Genomic DNA, 18779 nt, shown 5'->3' with positions numbered 1-18779 from the left:
ATTGATGTAATATTGCTTCATTGGCATCCTCCCATGACCCTCTACCACTGTGCCAAATTTCACATGGATTGACCAAGTCAGTGAGGAGAAAAACGTGGAACAGACACACAGACAGAGTTTTCGTCATTATATAGTAAGATTACATGTTATTTTTCTACTTTGCCAGCTGTCTTTTTTGGGTCCAGCACCCACTCTATCTGATGTTGGAATGTGCGTGTCTTTTGTACTGCATTCTATCATTTGTCAAAACTTTCAGACTTCCCTACACTTTCTATGATGGCAATTTGTTCCTATGGTGAAGATGTAAATCTTAAATAAAATAGGTCACATATACAGTTTTTTTTTGTTTTTTGTTTGATTTAATGGCTCAGTAAACAGTTGGTCACCATAGTTTTATCAACCGAAACTCAAAACAGAGCAAAATGTGCATTTGTTGGGCTCTGTTTCCAGCAGTGGATTAATCTGCATTTTGTTGCTCTAGTGAGCATTTGTGGTGTGTGTGTGACAGAGCCAAAATAAACTACAGTGTGTGTGTTCATGGTAACAAAGGAACATGTCACCCAGTGCAACAGTGTGGCTCACTGTTGTGTTTTTAATGGTTTTTGGGCACCAGTGGAGCTCTAAGACACAGAGGAAGAAGCTATAGGCTGTCATGCACACGTACTACTTGTTGATACATTTATTGTTAGTTTTGATCTTATTCTTGGGATCTGTTGACAATAAAAAATATTAAATAAAATGACCAGCATCATCCTTTAAAAGCTGTCTTAAGAGAAGTATAAGAACTTTACCTAAATCAAACTGTCAAAAATTGGAAGCATTTTTATGTTGCCAATTTTGGACAATTTTAGTGAATGTCATGGAATAATGCCACCATTCCATACTTGATGATCTTTAATATTTTCTGCCACGGACACATTTCAGTCTGCATGTATTGAAGTTTAATACCCAGTGTTAGAGTAATGTCACCATGGCCTCCTGCAGAAATAAAAAACAAAGCGATCCATTACAGCAGCTGTCACAACTGCCTAACTTTATAAATTCATTGTGTTCGGGAAATATATTTTTAACTGACTCTTTTTGCTGTTTAAACGCATGCATGTACACACACACACACACACACACACACACACACACACACACACACACACACACACACAAAAATCATCAACACAGACGGACCCTCCAGGTTTTCCACTAGCCTACTAACAGTAGCCTCGAAAGCATTATCTCTTTACACACCTCGCTTGTTTTTACACCACTAAATGACCACACAGCTGCAGGGAGGACACATGAATCTCCATTCAGACGAGATAACGTGTTTCTAGTTTGCCTAAACAGCGCTGCAAACATGTAGCATGCTTTACATGTTTCAGACTGAATTATTATTAGAAGTCTCACCCTTGTTTTTGACCGGCATCAGGAGATCAAATACTTTAGATGTGATCTTATCTACTTGTTCCACCCACAGCGACAAGGCTTAGAAAAGAAAGACAAGGGCGTTTCTGAAAAGGAAGGTTGTTTTTTTTGTACAGTCTTTGCACTTTTACAGTGACTAATTTAAGAAAACACAGTAAATCACCTTCTTGTTTCTGAACTCTTTCGATTCATTTGCAGTGAAATAAAACAAATAACTTTAAAAGCATGTGATTGTGCTGCAAACATACTTCAGGCAGGATGTGTGGTTTAAAATAAAACTCACTCTTCACACTGGTCTCATCAAAGGGGGGTGGATAGCTGGGGGTGAATGCTGCCCATCACTCATTACAAATGCTCCATAGCCTCAGGTGCTATTAGCCAGTGCAAAACAGCTGGGCCAAAAGTCAAACATGTTGCCCTGATTTATTAACACCAACTACACGCTGGGGACCTCGTATAGACCCAGAGTGCAGTGCAGGTTCATATGCAAGCACATAGCATGAATGAGAATGAAGCAAATGAATCGGTCTTCTCTCAGAGGTTTATTGAGAGTGTATTTCTATTAAAAGAAATTGTGACGAACACTCATTTGTTTTCTTTCACAGAGTTAAATGAGAAGATCAGTACCACTCTAATGTCTGTACACTGTAAAGCCAAATCCATCAGTGACACAAAATTATCATGTGAAGTAGACACAAATGTCCCAGCTTGTCCAAATAACATAAAAACGTTATGTTCAATTGACACAAAAACTCATCCCTTATGAGCTTGACATAATTTTTATGTTAAGCTAACAATTTTTGATATTTGAGTTCATTTGACTTAAGTTTATAAAGCTGATTAAGCCTATTCAATTTTAGGCTAATTAACAACACTATCACTGTGCACTTAATATATATGTTTATGGTTCAATTAAATTAAAAAATGGTTGTTAAAACATGTACTCAGTGTTTTTATGTTTATATGGCACAGACTTAAATGCTCAAACAACGCAAAAAAGTTTGTTAAAATGACAAAATTTCTGTCAGAATTGTGTCTAGTGTTCTTAAAACATTTATGTCACTGTATTGTACTAAACTAAAAGTTATGAGTGCAAGCCATTTCCAAAAAAATTTAAGCTGAGTAAGTGAGTGGGGTTTACAGTGTATGTTAAATATAAAGCAGGCCAGGATACAGTTAGCTTAGCTTAGCATAAAGACTGGAAGCAGGGGGAAACAGTTAGCCTGTTCTGTCTCAGCACATAACCCTCACAACTTGTTGGTTTTAGACTTTTTAGAGTTTTTGTACGGATCAAACAAACAAGATATGGCTTAATTAGCAAGCTTTCGAGGTGCTGACAGGACAAAGTTGTCGAATACCGGCATTTGGGCAGTGACTTCCAGCGTCAGACATCAACCACAAAAGCTGTCCTTTCACAACGGCATGATACGTGGCTGGTTGCCGTTATTGTGTAACAGGGGGAAATACAGTGGGACAACACTTTAAGTTAAGGGGGTGAAAATCTGAGTATTAGGGTGGATGGGCCCAACAACCACCGACTGTTGTTTTTTTCTCAACCAAACCACATATTGACCAAATGTATCCACGTGCATTTGTTGTTGAAGAAAAAAACTTTGTGGTGTTGTATCAATGTAATACATGTAATACATTTCTTCTGAAAGAGACTGTATGCAAACCGTACATTTCCTGTGAAAACCGAAGTGTATTTTGAAAACATACAACACATGTAACAGGCTGAAGTTGACACGGCGTCCCAGAACGTCAGTCAATGCAGCCAAGGCACCTTGCACGTCATATCAGAGTGAAAAGTCCATGACCAAATGTCGACATGTGACAAGGTTGGAGTGAGAATGTGTTGGATAGGAATATTTTTTATTTAATTTATTGGGCCATGTTGACAGCAATAATGTGGTTTTGTACAGATATTCATGATTAATCTGACTGACTTTGGTGATCCGAGAGCCTTTCCTTTATTACCAACAACAGGAGGAGTTTGGTGCATAAATTCATGGTTAGTTTTGTAGGTATTTGGTCACAAACTAAAGACAAGCCGATCAGCCTCAGCTGTATTTTGTGTTTAGTGCTGAATCGCAAATGTTTGCATGCTAACACTCTAAATCAAGATGGTGAAGGTTGTAAACTTACTAAACATCAGCATTTTTGTGTGTTGGCATTCAGCTCAAAGCACGACTGTACTTAAGTACAAGCTCATAGCTGCACTTAACTGTAGACTTTTGGTCTCGTATACCTTTGGACAAAGCCAGACTACCTGTTTCCAGCCTTTATGCTAAGCTAAGCTAGCCGACGTCTAGCCGTAGCTTCATGTTTAGGCCTACCATACAGACATGAGCGTTATCAGTATTAGCAAGAGGGCGAATCTCCAAAATGTCGAACTCTTGCAAAATGGTGCTACTTCGGGCCGTTTTCATTCCCGACTCGTGAAGTAGCACCACTTTATCAGTGGACGTCCATGTGAGATACCGACGCACAAAGGCACTGTTCACGTCATCATGAAAAACACGCTGACTGACGACAGTTTGTTACACCGCTGGCAACAACGTAGTATAAAGAGCAAGAAAGTCTCTAAAGGGTGGGTGGGTCAAACAAACTGTGGACTTTCACCCGCGAGCCAGCTGTTCTTTTTTATTGTAAAAGTCAGTGGAGTTATTTTAATAACACAACAGTGTGCTAGTATGTGTAGCATGCCTCAGTGATGACGTATGTCACGTGACACGTCATGTGACGTTAAATGACTTAAGTAACAACCGTACGTATTTTAAGCCAAGCCATGATGGTTTGTTTTAAACCATACCATGTGCTTTTGTTGCCAAAACTGAAGGAAATTAATGTAAAAACAAGGGGTACCTAGCACGTCATATTTTAACGCTTATTTCCACTGACAAAGTGGCGGTATTTGACAAGTTGGGTTGAGAACATGTTGGCAACTCAGTGCAGAAAATGATTTTGTTTATTTTGCTCCAACATAAAATGGGAACACCCCAGCAGGGTTAGTAATCCTGCAGCACTAAGTGCTTCTATCAACACCTCATGTGCTTTGAACGTGTCAAGTATACATGAATATGCTGCTGCAGACTGTCACAGCTGACTGTGGCTTTTCAGAATTCGGTGTCCATGTCTTATATTTATGTGTGTGTCTTTTTTCCTCTTGGTTTAACCCAGCCTGTCCCTCTCCTTCCGTGGGCCGTGGTGCCCAGGGGACGCCCTGACCTCCCGGTTACCTCGTCTCACTGAAGCCCTCTGTGTTCAAACTAAGTTCAACATGTAAAGCTCCAGCAATCAGTAGCAGCTTCTGAGGCATCTTTTATTAACAGCAGCATTAAATATTCACCTTCACTCGCCCCCTTACTACCGCTCCTGATTCTTCAGCTGCTGGAGTAAATAACAGGAACAGGAATCTCCCCTCTGCCTGACTTCAATACATTACTGTCCTTAAAGAGCTCTGCATTGAGGTCATTATTTTTTGCATTTGATAATACATAAGACTTTGATTTTACCATCCTATATGGGAAGGACTTTATGTCAAAATATGCAGTTGGTTGGGAGACTGCTCAAAAGAACCATTAGTGGCACAAATGATTTGTACAAACATGATTTGAAGGAGGTCATTGTGAAAAACATGTCAGACTAGGAAAAGTTGACCAAAAGACTATCTGCCATGTTATTAGTTGTATGTTTTTTCCACCGTCAACAACATGGATCACTTTGAGTTGAATAATTTGTCAGAGTGGATTTCTGTTATACTTCTTAGTCTTTCAAGGCAGAAAAAAATGTTTTTTTTTGTTTGCAATTCCTAAATAATTTAGATTTATTCCAACAATGACTAATCATGTTTTTCCTTGTGTGTTTATCCAGGAGGATGTTCCCCTTCCTGAGCTTCAACATCAGTGTTCTGGATCCGTCTGCTCACTATAACGTCTACGTGGACGTGGTCCTGGCTGATCAGCATCACTGGAGGTATCAGGGCGGCAAGTGGGTCCAGTGTGGGAAAGCGGAGGGCAACATGCCAGGTAGGTTTCAAATCAGAACACATTCTTTTTCCTATATGTGCCATTTTTAAGACTGGGAACATTTTCATGATTAAAGAATATAAATTACAGTTATTAAAGATACATGAAAACACAACAAAAGAGTGTCACAAATTACTTTACTCCTGAGACCTGAACTTTTGTTTGGTATGCTTGTTTTATTTCTCCTAACTATTTGGGATCAGTAGGGCCCAATAAGTATAAGAAACTGTCAAAACTAAACACTGTCAACAATAATTAAGTCCCAGTGTCCTCAAACGAGACGATAATAAAGTCCTAATGTCTTCAAAGGAGTACCTCCTCATTAACAGTGCTTGTTACTGTTGCTAAACTTGGTCAAATTTGTTGCCATATCAAACTACAATCATTATTAATCACAAATAAACAAGTTTCAATCATAAAATGTGATCAGGTTTTGGACCTTGTCCACTTTTGTGTCGGGGTTGGCTGCAGACTGACTTGGCAGAGATGGCGGCCATCTTGTTTTTACATGGATTAAGTGTATTGTGCTCTTACTTTCACTAGATGGCACAAAACAAGTGTCCACGAATGAGGACAACAGGTCTAAGTTAAGTAGAAGTATAAGGTCAAGTAAACCCAAATTGTGATGCCCTCATATGAGGACACAGGGTCTCTCTTTGCAACTTTCTGATATTTAAAAATAAGCTTAAACACTAATTGGCCTTCCCACAGGAGAAGATGGGGCATTGTTTTGACCAGTTACATACTTGGATGAGGTCACGATATGCAGTCTTGGAACCTATTAGCAATCGGCCTAATGACCATTTACCTACTGGGGGCAATGTCCATAATTTTGAGGGTTCCTTTGTAGCCACTAGCCAGCAGATATTTGGGCCAAGACTTTTTCTTCCATGCTATTGTTGACAATTTGATCAGCAACTTGAGACTCTAGAATGGTGTTGAGAGACGACTGATCTCTATAAACAAATACATGTATCTGCATCTGAACAAAGCTGATACATTTAAGGTAAAGGACAATCACCGACAATAGCTGATGGGTTCTGAGACTGCACTGAGCGTTCTGCCTCTTTCACTCTCCAAATTGACTTTTTATCTACATGCAACCATAGCCTGCTCAAACTTGATTGGTCAAAACAGAAACCAGAACACTTACAAAACCAAAATTTTGTCCCGTAGCCTTCACATACTTCATTCATATGCAGATATCTGTTGATAGAGATTACATGACATGCAAGTCCCCAAAAGTCTTACGCCTCCAACTCTGAATGACCTTAGGATCGTTTTTATTGTATGAATCTGTTTCAATTAAATTATTGTCCTTTTATTCCATAAATTAGGTTTCCTGCCAAATGACTGTGTGAAAATCAAACCATATAGTCAGTGGATTCCTTAATTACTAATACCTGAAGGATGGATGGTAACCATGTTATTAAGAGACAGATTAGTAAGTGCTCAAGTAGTGTACTTTGAGCTACTTTTACCTAACTGGAATAATTCCAATTTATGCAACTTAATACTTCCACAAGTATTTTTCCTCAACATATGAGAGAAATATTGCACTTTTTACTTCACTAATTTTATTTAAAAAGTTTGGTAATTTTGCAGATTCATGTTAGGAATAGAAAATAAAAAAACGCAAATTATCTATCTATCAAAATAAATGATTAACTTTCATTAAAATTAGTCCCATGTTTACCAGCTCCAACAAAAAAGCGATGAACATATTGCATCAATAATTAAGTATTATTCTGAAATCTATAATCTATATCTATATTTTAATGCATGACCTGTAACAGAGCTTTAAGCATCACATCATTTGGAATTTTATTTTGAAAGCTTTTTAGTCACATATTCTTGCCATTTTGAGCTGCAAACATGCCGTGTCACTCAGATTGTTTCTCAGTCTTTAACAGAATACTCCTCCCAAACATGATAACCTTCTTAAATCAATCACTTACCCCAGTAAATATAAGTGATGGATTAAAAAAGTACGTGCTCACATTTCTTCCCCGGAGCTTTCAACAGAAGATACTGACACAAAGTAGGTGATCGAACAGCAGCTAATGAGCATGAAACCCTGCATGTTGGTCAATAGACTTCAGCTCAGTGCGTGCAACATGGAGGATCTTGAGGAAGTGGTTTATTTAGCAATATCGTAGCAAACCTACATGCATACAGTAGGGAAACCAAAACGTGCGTCATGATGCACAAATCGTCTGAGAGGTTTCTGTGGACATTTTTTTTTTTCTTTTTCTTTTTTGAAGTCAGCAGCTTCATCGGACATTCTGCAGGGAGTGAGTAAACAACACAAAGTATGCAATATTGGGTGACATATTCCTTTAGAGCTGTTGCAGACTGGCCACAATTCTACAGAAGTTTAATCATGGAGCTTAAGAACTTCATGTCTTAGAAAAACATCTAATCTGAAACTACAAGTGCATTTATTTACGTTCATCATAGATTATATCAGCCTTATCAAAAAGCATATTTTAATGTAACTTTGTTGTTCCATTTTCCAGCTAAGGAAACCATGAGTATCAAGGAACACAAATTGGGAGGAGAGGGTTATTTACTGTATGCATATAGGTGACACAATGAGTGAATCCAGGCAACAAAAGGAGGACTCAACACAGACAGGTAGAAGACAGAGGGAAACTTACTCATGATGTTCAGGAACAGGCTTACAGCTTGGCATCAGATCCAAGAGGGGCACAACCGATCAGCTACAGGTTCACACGGCCGGAGAGCAAAGGCATACATCAGCATCCTGTCAGGGAATGAGTGGAAATGAGCTGGTTGTGTACTGCAGGGCTGATGAGGGAAACTGGGAACAGGTGAGCAGGTGGATGAGAAAGTCAGGTGACTGGCACAGGTGGGAGAGGCTGAGGGCATCTGGTGGATGGATGGAGAATGGCAATGTGAGAGGACTAAAGGGAGGGACTGTAGACTCTGTGATAGACGGTGTCGTATCAGAAGGAAGAGACAGTTTTTAGAAAATCTTGTGCATGTTTAATGAGAGGGTAGGATGGATTAAATAACCTGTTAAATTAGTGCAAATGATATTTAATAAAGTTGATAAACTGGATGATGTTGTATGGAGGGAGGGTCAGGTTTCAAGAGCTAGACTGATAGATTGGCTAATATTAGCTTATTGCAGATAGAAGATATACTTTATTAATCTACGGGAAGAAATTTTTTTTTTTTCACTCTGTTGTCAAACACACAGGTCAGAAATACACACACATGCACAAATAAGACCTATATATGCATTAAATGGAGAGATGTCAGAGCAAGTTAACCAATTAACACTCCATATTTGGTCTGGGCGAAGACTTGAGAAGGCAAACTTCCAGTTCCCGACCCAGGTCCCTACGGACTGAGCTACTGCAGTCCCGATATATTGTACTGGTGTACATGTGGGCTGATAAGTAACAAGATGGTAGGACAGAAACGCCAAACTAGGCTCAAGGTAATGTAAAAAGTGCTTCTGTTGCATAGTTTGTTCACCACAGAAAACTGGCAAGTTGTCAACTGCACTGTAAAATTGAGTACTGTATGTATCGTGGTCACAATTGCTTGAAATAGCAAATAAATGGGATGCGTTTAGAGATTGTTTGTTAGAAAAAGCATGTCATCCCCACTCTCTCCACCCCTTTCACTCTACATCTGTCATATCAAATAAAGGCAGAAAAGCCCTCCCAGAAATATCTTTAAAAAACACTGCGATCAGCCCATAAATCAACATGTGATTTCTAAGATTTCAAATATCGATATGAGCCTCCAGAATCCAGGATCTGTTGGGCTACACTTTAAACCACCACATGGTCAGTGTCCAGTTCAAATCATGAATCTCCAATTTTGGATTTTGCAGATACACTTAAGGGTAAACTGTTTCTTTAAAGGTTGGAAGAAGTCCCCTATTTCATAAGCTAAATAAACTATAAACCTATTGGATGATCTGTCAAGCACAAACTGCTGAAGGACTCACAAAGCAGACTCACAGATAAAGGGTCTTTAATCAGACTCAGATCGGTACATGCTCAGGCTCAGTCACACAGGCAAAAGTATCCAATTTGATAGGCAAAAACGGTTAAAAAGACACTCACAAGGAACATTAGGGAAACGCTGGAACTCTCTCTCAAAGGTAAAGACGACCCAAACAAGGGGAAGACAGGGACTTAAATAAACTAAGACGAGGGAGCCAATGAGACACAGGTGAAACACATTTGGGCGGGGCAAGTAATCACAAAGGAGGGAAACTTGCCAGGACATGGGATCTGAAACGAGACGAGACAATGGTTACCAAAATAAAACAGGAAATATAGAGATGACAAATAAACATGAATTTAGGCAGCTTGACGGGTCATGACGTTATCTGTAAAATGCATTGTCAGTAATTTGAAATAGCTCGTTAAAAGCTGACATTTTGGAGACACATGGTTTGTCCTTCAAAGCCTGTTGGAATGAACCTTTGACGGACTGCATTGGGGTCATTGGGAATTCACTAAAGTAAATGTCTTTAAGGGACGTGAAAACATCTTTCTAATAGTTACCTGACTTTGGGCATGAAAATGAAGCTATCATTACCCACCTTGTCTTTGTCTGAACTGGTTGGACCCCACTTTTCCATCATCCATAATGCCCAGAAGTATCTTCTTAGTACTTTTTCCCTACTTGAACTCCCTGTAAGTATTTAAATTGGTCACCAAATGTGCCTCCCTTCATGCTACCTCCCAGATATATTGTGATATATCAGTGTTAAGTTCAACCACTCATGATACACATTGGATTTGACCTGTCTGTCCTTATTTTCTGTTCAGTTTTGTAAAGGACACAGATTTGGTTTTCATGTCTCCACATCTCATTCTCCTTGTTCTCTCTTTCTCTGTTCAATCATTATTTCTTCCTGTTCACACCTCAGATGAAGAAAAAAAAAAAAAAACGATAGCAAGTCAACCAAGACGATATTTCTTGTGTGATTGATGATAGACAAACCACAATTATACAAATGAGAGACACTGTAAGGTGTTGTCACACATGTGCCAGGTGTTGTGGAAAGGTGACATGCTGATGTGCTATAGTTGTGGAAACTGTGGTGAAACAACAATACTCAATTAGATCTAATAGTGTGCTTATGTGGTGTGCTTGTAGAAGGTTAGCGGGTCATTGTGGTGACGCTGTGAAAAATCATGGCGTCGAGGCGGTATCCTGCAAGAAAGAAGACGTCGAATGTGAAAGGAAGGAAAACAATATTGTCCCTGTTAGCAGAAAATAGTCACTCTTTCCGACCAAAGAATTTTTTTATGTAAAATATTATGGAATTTTTTTTTACAGCAGCTTCTTGCCCTCACACTGAATAAACACACACATAAAAGTGATTTATTGTTTTGGACAAATATTGGCAGCTCATGACATCCACAATATCTACTGCTGTTCACATTACATACTTGGTTCTTGGTAAATGGTCTCTCTTTTCATATAAAAAATATTAAGTACCAGCAGAGAGATTCATTGGTGTGCACAGTCTATAACATTTGAATGAAGTTGCAGGTTTGCAAATGTGGCTGATGTTAGATTTGAGTCACTGAATGTGTAAATAATAGTGGTTTTCTCCGCATGCAATACTTTCAGAAGGTTATTAATGTTTCTCACGGTATGCTTTTGCACTCACAGGGAACAGGATGTACATGCACCCCGACTCTCCCAACACAGGAGCTCACTGGATGAGACAGGAAGTGTCTTTCAGCAAACTCAAGCTCACCAACAACAAGGGCAGCACCAATAATGTGGCACAGGTAACGTTTCCTGTTCTCTGCCTCCTCTAGCTTTTGTCTTTCCTCTAATACTTCCTTCTGTCTGTGCGTGCCTGTGTGCACCGATCAGCCGAAACAATAAAACCACAGGCAGGCAAATGAGTAACAGCGATCATCTAGCTACAGTGCAGTGTTGTGCTTGGAAACCTTTGGTACTGGCAGTCATGTGGATGCTGCTTGATGCGCTAAACACCACCCAAACACTGTTGCAGACCATGTCCCGGCCCCTTCATGGCAACTTTCTGATGGCAGTGGCCCCTTAGCAGGACAATACACAATGCCACACTGCAAAAACTGCCTCAAGAATGGCCTGTGGAACATGACAAAGAGCTCAAGATGTCGACCTGGCCTCAAAGTTCCCAAGATCCCAATCTGATTGAGTATTCATGGGACATGCCGGTGCAAAAGAGGTACCCACAATCCATGGTAGAACCTCCTCAGATCTGACTTAGCTCTGACTTGTCAAGGCAAGGACACAGGACCTGTCATGGGTGTCCTGTAGTGTCTGGCACCAGGGCGTTGGCAGTGGATCCTTTGAGTCCTGTGGGTTGTGAGGTGGATGGATGCTCCATCAAACTGTGATCTGGGGAAGTTGGAGGCCAGATGAATGTTTCGAGCCCTTTGTCATGTTCCTCGGACCATGCCAGAGCAGTATGTGTGGCATGGTGCATTGTCTTGCCTGAGGGGCCATCAGGGAGTGCCGTTGCCATGAGAGGGGGTACTTGGTCTGCAACAGTGTTCAATGTTTTGGCTGACTGGTGTATATGCGTGTATATTCAGTGGCTGAAGCTATTCATCATTTCGACCACAAAATCCAGGCATCACATTAAGAGCTTCTGAAACCACTTGTTTTGTATTTGTCGTTCTAAAATCTACGCAATAAATATGTGCTACATACACTGTTAATTTTCCATATCCTGCTTCTGACATACGCCAAGTCAAAGTGACTCACATTACTGGTTGTCACAGTGGAAAAGTGCTCCGAGACGCAAATAATGTTTCTGCAACGTCCCCAGTTTGAGTCCTGCCAAGGATCTCTCCTTCGCCTACACACTTCCTGTCTGAATCTCTTCTGTTTTCTATCAAATAATGGCAAAGATATCTGAAAAGTACCTGTGTCTCCTCTCCAGATGATCGTGCTCCAGTCGCTCCATAAGTACCAGCCTCGTCTTCACATCGTGGAGGTGAAGGAGGACGGCACTGAGGATGCCTTCCTGTCATCCAAAGCTCAGACCTTCATCTTCCCGGAGACTCAGTTCATTGCTGTCACTGCTTATCAGAACGCAGATGTAAGTTGTGCCAATCACAGCAAGGTTTAGTTTCGAGTGCGTACTTGTTTCTATGCAAGATACGATCAACCTCGGCTCAGTTTTCTTATCTTTCATCAACTTTGCTTTGGAAAAGGCCTCAGAAGAAAACAGACATCATATTCTAAAGTCCTGTTTTTCTTTTGTCTGTATGTTTGTCACATTTTGACAAACAAGAAGTGATGTTTTACTTAATTCAATTCAATGTGCACTCTTGTCTATTGTTAGAACCACTGATTTCGTAACACTATACCAACATCTCTTACCCACCCTCTAAATGAGGTCTGGCATTCAATGATTCATGTAAGAGCAATGTTTAATGTGATAGAAGCTTTGGTTTATGCATGCACACATCAAAAATGCACACATACTAATTTACATGCCTACGCTCTACTATAAGCGTTAACGTTGGTTACTATACAAGTTCAACCAAGAGTCAGCTCACCTCAGCTGACCTAAGGACTGCAGCTCTCTGCTCACCAGTATGTGTTGTATATAGTATATCTTTAACAGCTGTTCAAATACAATGTGTAAGAGTTCCTGCGATCCAAAGCAACATACACTCGCCCTGTTCGTATGTTTATTCAATCATTATATCTCCATGTGTGTGTGCTCACTCTCTGGCTCTAAGGATGAACTCTTTCCAACGACAAGAAAAGAAATTTCCTGTCATCCTCATTAATTATTAGCCAGTGACCTCCTCTCTTTCTGCTCTCTTGTTTCTCTTACGTGGTTACTCACTCCTTCTCTTTTTCCTGTGCCTACATTCTCTCATTGCCCTCCTCCTATTCCTTACACAGATCACTCAGCTGAAAATAGACCATAACCCCTTCGCTAAAGGTTTCCGTGACAATTACGACACGTAAGTAAATTATTTTTAAAAAGCTCTATTTGTAAAAAGTGCTGTAAATGCTCTCCTTTTAGGGAAGACACAGCTTTATCTGAACGTTGAGTTTGCTCACCGTGAATAGTGAGACTGGGTTGTTGCTTGAATGTCTCTGTTTTAATATTGAAATAGATGCAATTACTGCGCAGCTCGAGCATGCTGCAGTGAAAGGGTGTGAGGGGCTGTGAGATGTTTGATAGATAGTTTGAGGTTTGGGCAGGAAATAACACCTTCTTTTTTTTTTTTTTCTTCTCACACTCTCTTCTCTTCCCCTCCTCCTCACTCCTGCCTAGGCTGTACGCTCCTCCCGACTCTGATCGCCTCACCCCCTCCCCTACTGAGAGCCAGCAGCTGCTGCCAGGGAGCTGCTACCCCCAAGGCTACCTCTCTGAGCAGTACATGAGCCCCCTGCAGCAGAGCCGCTTCTACAGCCGCGAGCCTATCAGCATGGGCCAGCAGCACAAAGACCCGTCCTCGAGTCCTGGTCCTCACAGTCGCTGGTACCTGCCGCCTCAACAGGGTGTGGCCCCAAATCGCCTTGACTTCACTTCCTCCTATGAGGGGGACTTCTCCGGAAACGGTTTCTACAAGCCTTTCCCCTTGCAGACATCCGCTCACCATCCCCTCAGCTACTACCCTGAACATCCTTTTGCATCTACCAGCGTGTCTGTATCAGGAGCCACCTCAGCGGGCTGGACCACCAGCCGGCCCACCCCTCAGTACCTCAGCCACCCGAGCAAACCTGGCCCCAGTCTGGGCTGGTTCAGACCCATATCGTCCTCCTCATCCTCCTCATCATCTTCCACATCACCTGGCAACCCCCGGCTGCACCCGCCCTCGCTCCTAGAGCCTCTGCAGCCGCCCCTGCTGCAGGACAAGTCCAAAGACACTGTGGAGGTGGCTGGGGAAGACCCCTGGCTCGAACCTCCCTCTGTGAAATCAGCGGCCTCGGCTGACTCAGGCCTGTTTGAGGGCGGCGTGGGGGACAACAAGAAGAGGAGGGTGTCGCCATATACATCCAGCACTGAAAACTCCCCACCTCCGCGCAGTGGAGAGGTCTGCGAGAAGGACAGCAACAGTGATGCAGACTACTATGGCTATTACACCCACTGAAGACCTCACACATCACCACAGCCTCCCCCAGCGTCCTCCCACACCGCTCTCATGGACATGCTTTTGTCTGTCCAGTCAGGTCATGATAAAGGGCTGGAACAGTCTCCATTTTTGCTGCAGACAAACACCAGAACATGCAGCTTCATCCACTGTCACATCGCAGTGTGGCCAGCCTCTCTATAAAGTCCCCCTTCAAAGTGTCGAATGATTACAGGAGCAACTTTCAAGGTTACTGTCAAAGTTTGTGTTGAACACGAGTGGATGTGACTGGGAAACTGCCCCGCAGTCATATAAACACCACACAGACAAACAGACCTGTGACTTTAGCCTTCCAAACATCTGGAGATTTGAGAAAAAAATGATCTGCATATCTGCTTGCTGACAGACGCCTGCAGGGATTGTCTGTTCTTTCTGCATCAAACACTCTGTCTGTCTGTTTTGCTCTGTCTTGTCTCTGTCTGTCTCTTCCTTCTCACCCTCAACCTTTCACACATACTCTCACAATATGCTCACGGTCATTTCCCCTGATGATTCTGAGCTGAAATTACATTTCACACACAGTCTTCTCTCCAAATCCAGCTCAATATGTTTAGTGTAGCGCCGACCAGTGGCAACAGAGGAGCATTGCAGGGGCTCACGGTACAGAGGCCAGAGTGTCTGAGGGAGCTGATGTCAGGAGGTTAAGAGGGTTTAACAAGCACATGTCCTGAAGCACGGCCGCTAATCTAATTCAGCTCAGCTAGGACAGCCTCTCCTGTGTGTTGATGTTAAGTAAATCAACAACCGGTGCAGAAATAGCCAGTCCTTACAACTGGAGACAATCAAACACAATCTCACAGGTGTTAAAGAAGAGCTTTTATCTCTGAAGTTCCTATGAATTTCAATCTGGAATAACAATTTACACTTCAGAGTAACCTGCTGCCCTTCTGGGTATTTATAGGGTGAAGCAAAATCTTCAGTCTGTTTGCACTGTAATGTGATTAGATCCTGCCACGACATGTCAAAACACAAAGATAGATAACATCAAAATGCTGATAAGCAGGATAAAATCTCACGTCAAACTTAACTAAAAAAAAAATTTGAGAAAGAAAAGAATTATATAGCTTCATTTGATTGGCAAGATTAGTCGATGAATTAATGACACACTTGACAAAGAAGTTAATCTACAAATATCTTGATAATCTGTTAATTATTCTAAGCAAAAATGCCCCAAACTTCCTGGTTACGGCCTCTCTACAGAATTTGCTGCTTTTTTAAATCATACATTTAATTTAAGTGAAGATCTTCAGGTTTTTCTTGGTCAGACAAAAAAAAAAAGACATTTGAAGTTATCACTTTGGTGAATTATAACAAGAATTTTCACTATTTTCTAACATTTTATAGACAGAATGATTAATCGTCAATCAAGAAAATAGTCCGTAGATTCATCAAAAATTCAAATAATAATTTGTAGAAACCCTAAGATGGAAAGAACATCAACTTACTTGATGTTTCCGAAGCTTTTCACCACATCTCATGGCCCTCTTCAGTGAATGGAGTTGCTGGTTGCCACAGAGATGATGTCGTTGTAATCAGGTGACCTCAGTGTGGAACTTCAGTCACACCCTTCCTGTTTCACCCATGACACCTTATTTCAGAAAATATATGTACTCAGCAGTGAGAGACAAATACTTTTTTGATCCTGTTTAAAATGTGCCATGAATCCCACATATGATGTTTGTCAATTTAATAGATCCAATTTCAAGTCAAGATATTCGCAGTTTGTCGTAATAATGTTTAGTTTTGTGTGGAAATGCTCAGTGAACTACATCTCTCAACCTACACCAGCTAGCCAACTAGCTAGCTAACTTGGCTATTATCGTTGCAGAAATGTCACGATATCCTACCTGATGCGTTTTATCCAGCGACTCCTGGTCTTATCAGCCAGGAAGTCAAACAACGAGCAAGACCTGTTGCTCGTGTGAGTTCATCCCGGTACAAAGCACACAGGCATCATAGATTCAGGTAGAGAGCAAGCTGTGACATCACCTATGCTACTTGTGTCGTCACTTCAACTAGGTATTTTCACAGTCTAATACTCCAACCGTATTTTGACAAATTGTAACTATCTTTACTTGCAAAATTGTCTTTTAAATTGACAAACATCATATGTGTAACTCATGGCATTTTTTTCCAAAAAAGGGTCCAACACCGGGGGAGAGAGTTGGGATTCTTTGTTTAAAGACGATTTCTGGCATTAGATGCGAACATCCTCGCCAATCTTTCTCCGACTGTACACTGACTCCTGGTTGACGAACTTTGACCTCTCCCCAGCCCATGCTGTGACTGGTTTTGGTTGCTCGTTCAGTCTCTTGTCCAGGGTCGTTGCCATTTCACAGATGCCGTCATATACCACCACTGTCTTTAAGAGCTGAAAGCGTTGCTAACTCCTTGGCTCCCAGGATGCAACGTCGAAAGGCGTAGGGGGGAGGGAGAGGGTTTCCGAAGGTATTCGAAAACCTGGCAAGCAGTTCTGATGAAGCACACTGGCAGCTTTACAGCACGAACGTAGCACTTACTTTACAAACCCTTCGATGTGATGAGATTGCATCTTTGGATCAAGCCGTTTCAAACTGCCCCTCAATGGGACATCAACCATCGGAAAAACTATAGATATTCATGATTGAACTTTTCTAATTCTGGGTCCGAATCAGGTCTGTAAACTGCTAGAAATGGTACTAGAATATGATATGTAAAGGGAGGGGGCAGGAGCCTGCAAAACTACCAGTCACACAGTGAAGAATAATGGTCTTGGAGTGGAGGTTGATGTAGAGCAAAAGGTGTGAGCATCTGGTGGAAAAACTCTGCCAATGTGTTTCAAGGACATCAAGTAGTCGCACCAATTTGTCACAAAAAACAGAAAATGCTCAACCTCTCCTCGCATTTGCTTTAAAGTCATTTAAAGACCTGGATAATTAATATAAAACATTTGTACATCTTAGCACCAGGCATAAACAAGGCCAACTGGACACTGCTCGGTTTCATAGAGTGAAAAAAGGCCCCATCACAACAAACGCCCAGCCCCCAGCTGCAGTCAGTGGATGTGAAAACGCTCCTGTCACCACACACACACATAAACCCCACGATCAATACCGTCATCAATAACGACGTAACTGGAAAACAGTATTGGCAGAGAGAAGTGTGACAGCTTAAAACACACAAACACAACCTGCACTGTACATGAACGCACTGTGTTCACATTACACAGCAGGGGCAAAAAAGTGGGTCACTCACGATGGCTACATGCACCTGTAGGTAAACGGACGAGGCACTGTCACCCTCACAGCCACGATAAACAGGAAGCACAAAGTGACCAGACAGACACCCTGAATTTCCCCCCTCTAGTCTTCGAGCCTATCACGTCGTGACACCGGCTGACAAGAGTCCCGGCTCCCTGTCCTGGTGACAGAAATGAAGAGTGAGGCTGCAGTCGGCGCTGATCAGAGATCTGCTCCTCATTCCTCACCAGGTGTGCTAATGGCCTCAGACAACACTGGAGGCGACAGGCAGGCACTCGCTCGGTGCAGTGCAGGGTTACTTTAGTCTTTTCAGAGGGAGAGATGAAATTAAAACTAAATCTGCACTCCTGAAATGCCTAAAATGAGTTTACAAAAACTGCACCAGCAGCCTGCACTGTGTATACTACTGTATATCTGATTATAAGCTTTATCTGCTGTAGTGAAAACAACCACACAACAAAAGATAATACTACTTAAAGACAGTTTCACATGTTTGATTGATCCCACTCTTGTTTCTGTAACCAAAAACTGAGCTAGAGCCAGGATGCTGTTAGCTTATCTTAGCATAAAGACTTAAAGTAGGGGAATTTGCTGGCCTAGCTTGTCGAGAAACACACATAACCCTTACTGAAAAGCACAAATTTTCATTTTCACACTTTAGTTTTTGTACAGACGAAACAAAGAAGATATAAAGTGTTAATCTGTGATCTCTTGACAGAGTCAGGCCATCTGTTTCCCCGTTTCTAGTCCTTGTGTTAAGCTAACGAACCATCTCCTAGCTTTAGCTCGAAGTTAAACTCTCTGTAAAAAATTGAATCATATTTCCCAAAATGTTGGACAATTCCTTCACAGTTAAAGACAAAGAAGATATGATGAAAGCACATATCAACTTGCCAAAAGTACCAGTGAGAAATTGAGGTCATGTCATCTGGACT

At 41.4% G+C, this 18779-nt stretch overlaps 1 protein-coding gene across 1 annotated transcript in view; it reads left to right on the top strand.

Annotated features, from left to right (window-relative positions):
- Nucleotides 1-15771, top strand: part of tbx21 (T-box transcription factor 21) — a 27768-nt gene extending 11997 nt beyond the window's left edge. The window contains exons 2-6 of the mRNA XM_050059750.1: nt 5293-5447; nt 11121-11242; nt 12391-12549; nt 13368-13429; nt 13747-15771. Of these exons, the coding sequence (XP_049915707.1) occupies nt 5293-5447; nt 11121-11242; nt 12391-12549; nt 13368-13429; nt 13747-14566 (1318 nt within the window). The 3' untranslated portion in view covers nt 14567-15771. The remainder of the gene's footprint in view (nt 1-5292; nt 5448-11120; nt 11243-12390; nt 12550-13367; nt 13430-13746) is intronic.
- Nucleotides 15772-18779: the final 3008 nt, after the last annotated feature.

Source organism: Epinephelus moara, chromosome 13 (assembly GCF_006386435.1).
Source record: "Epinephelus moara isolate mb chromosome 13, YSFRI_EMoa_1.0, whole genome shotgun sequence".
Classification (NCBI taxonomy): Eukaryota; Metazoa; Chordata; class Actinopteri; order Perciformes; family Serranidae; genus Epinephelus; species Epinephelus moara.
Note: the sequence above shows the minus strand (reverse complement) of the source record. Positions and strands in the feature narration are given on the sequence as shown.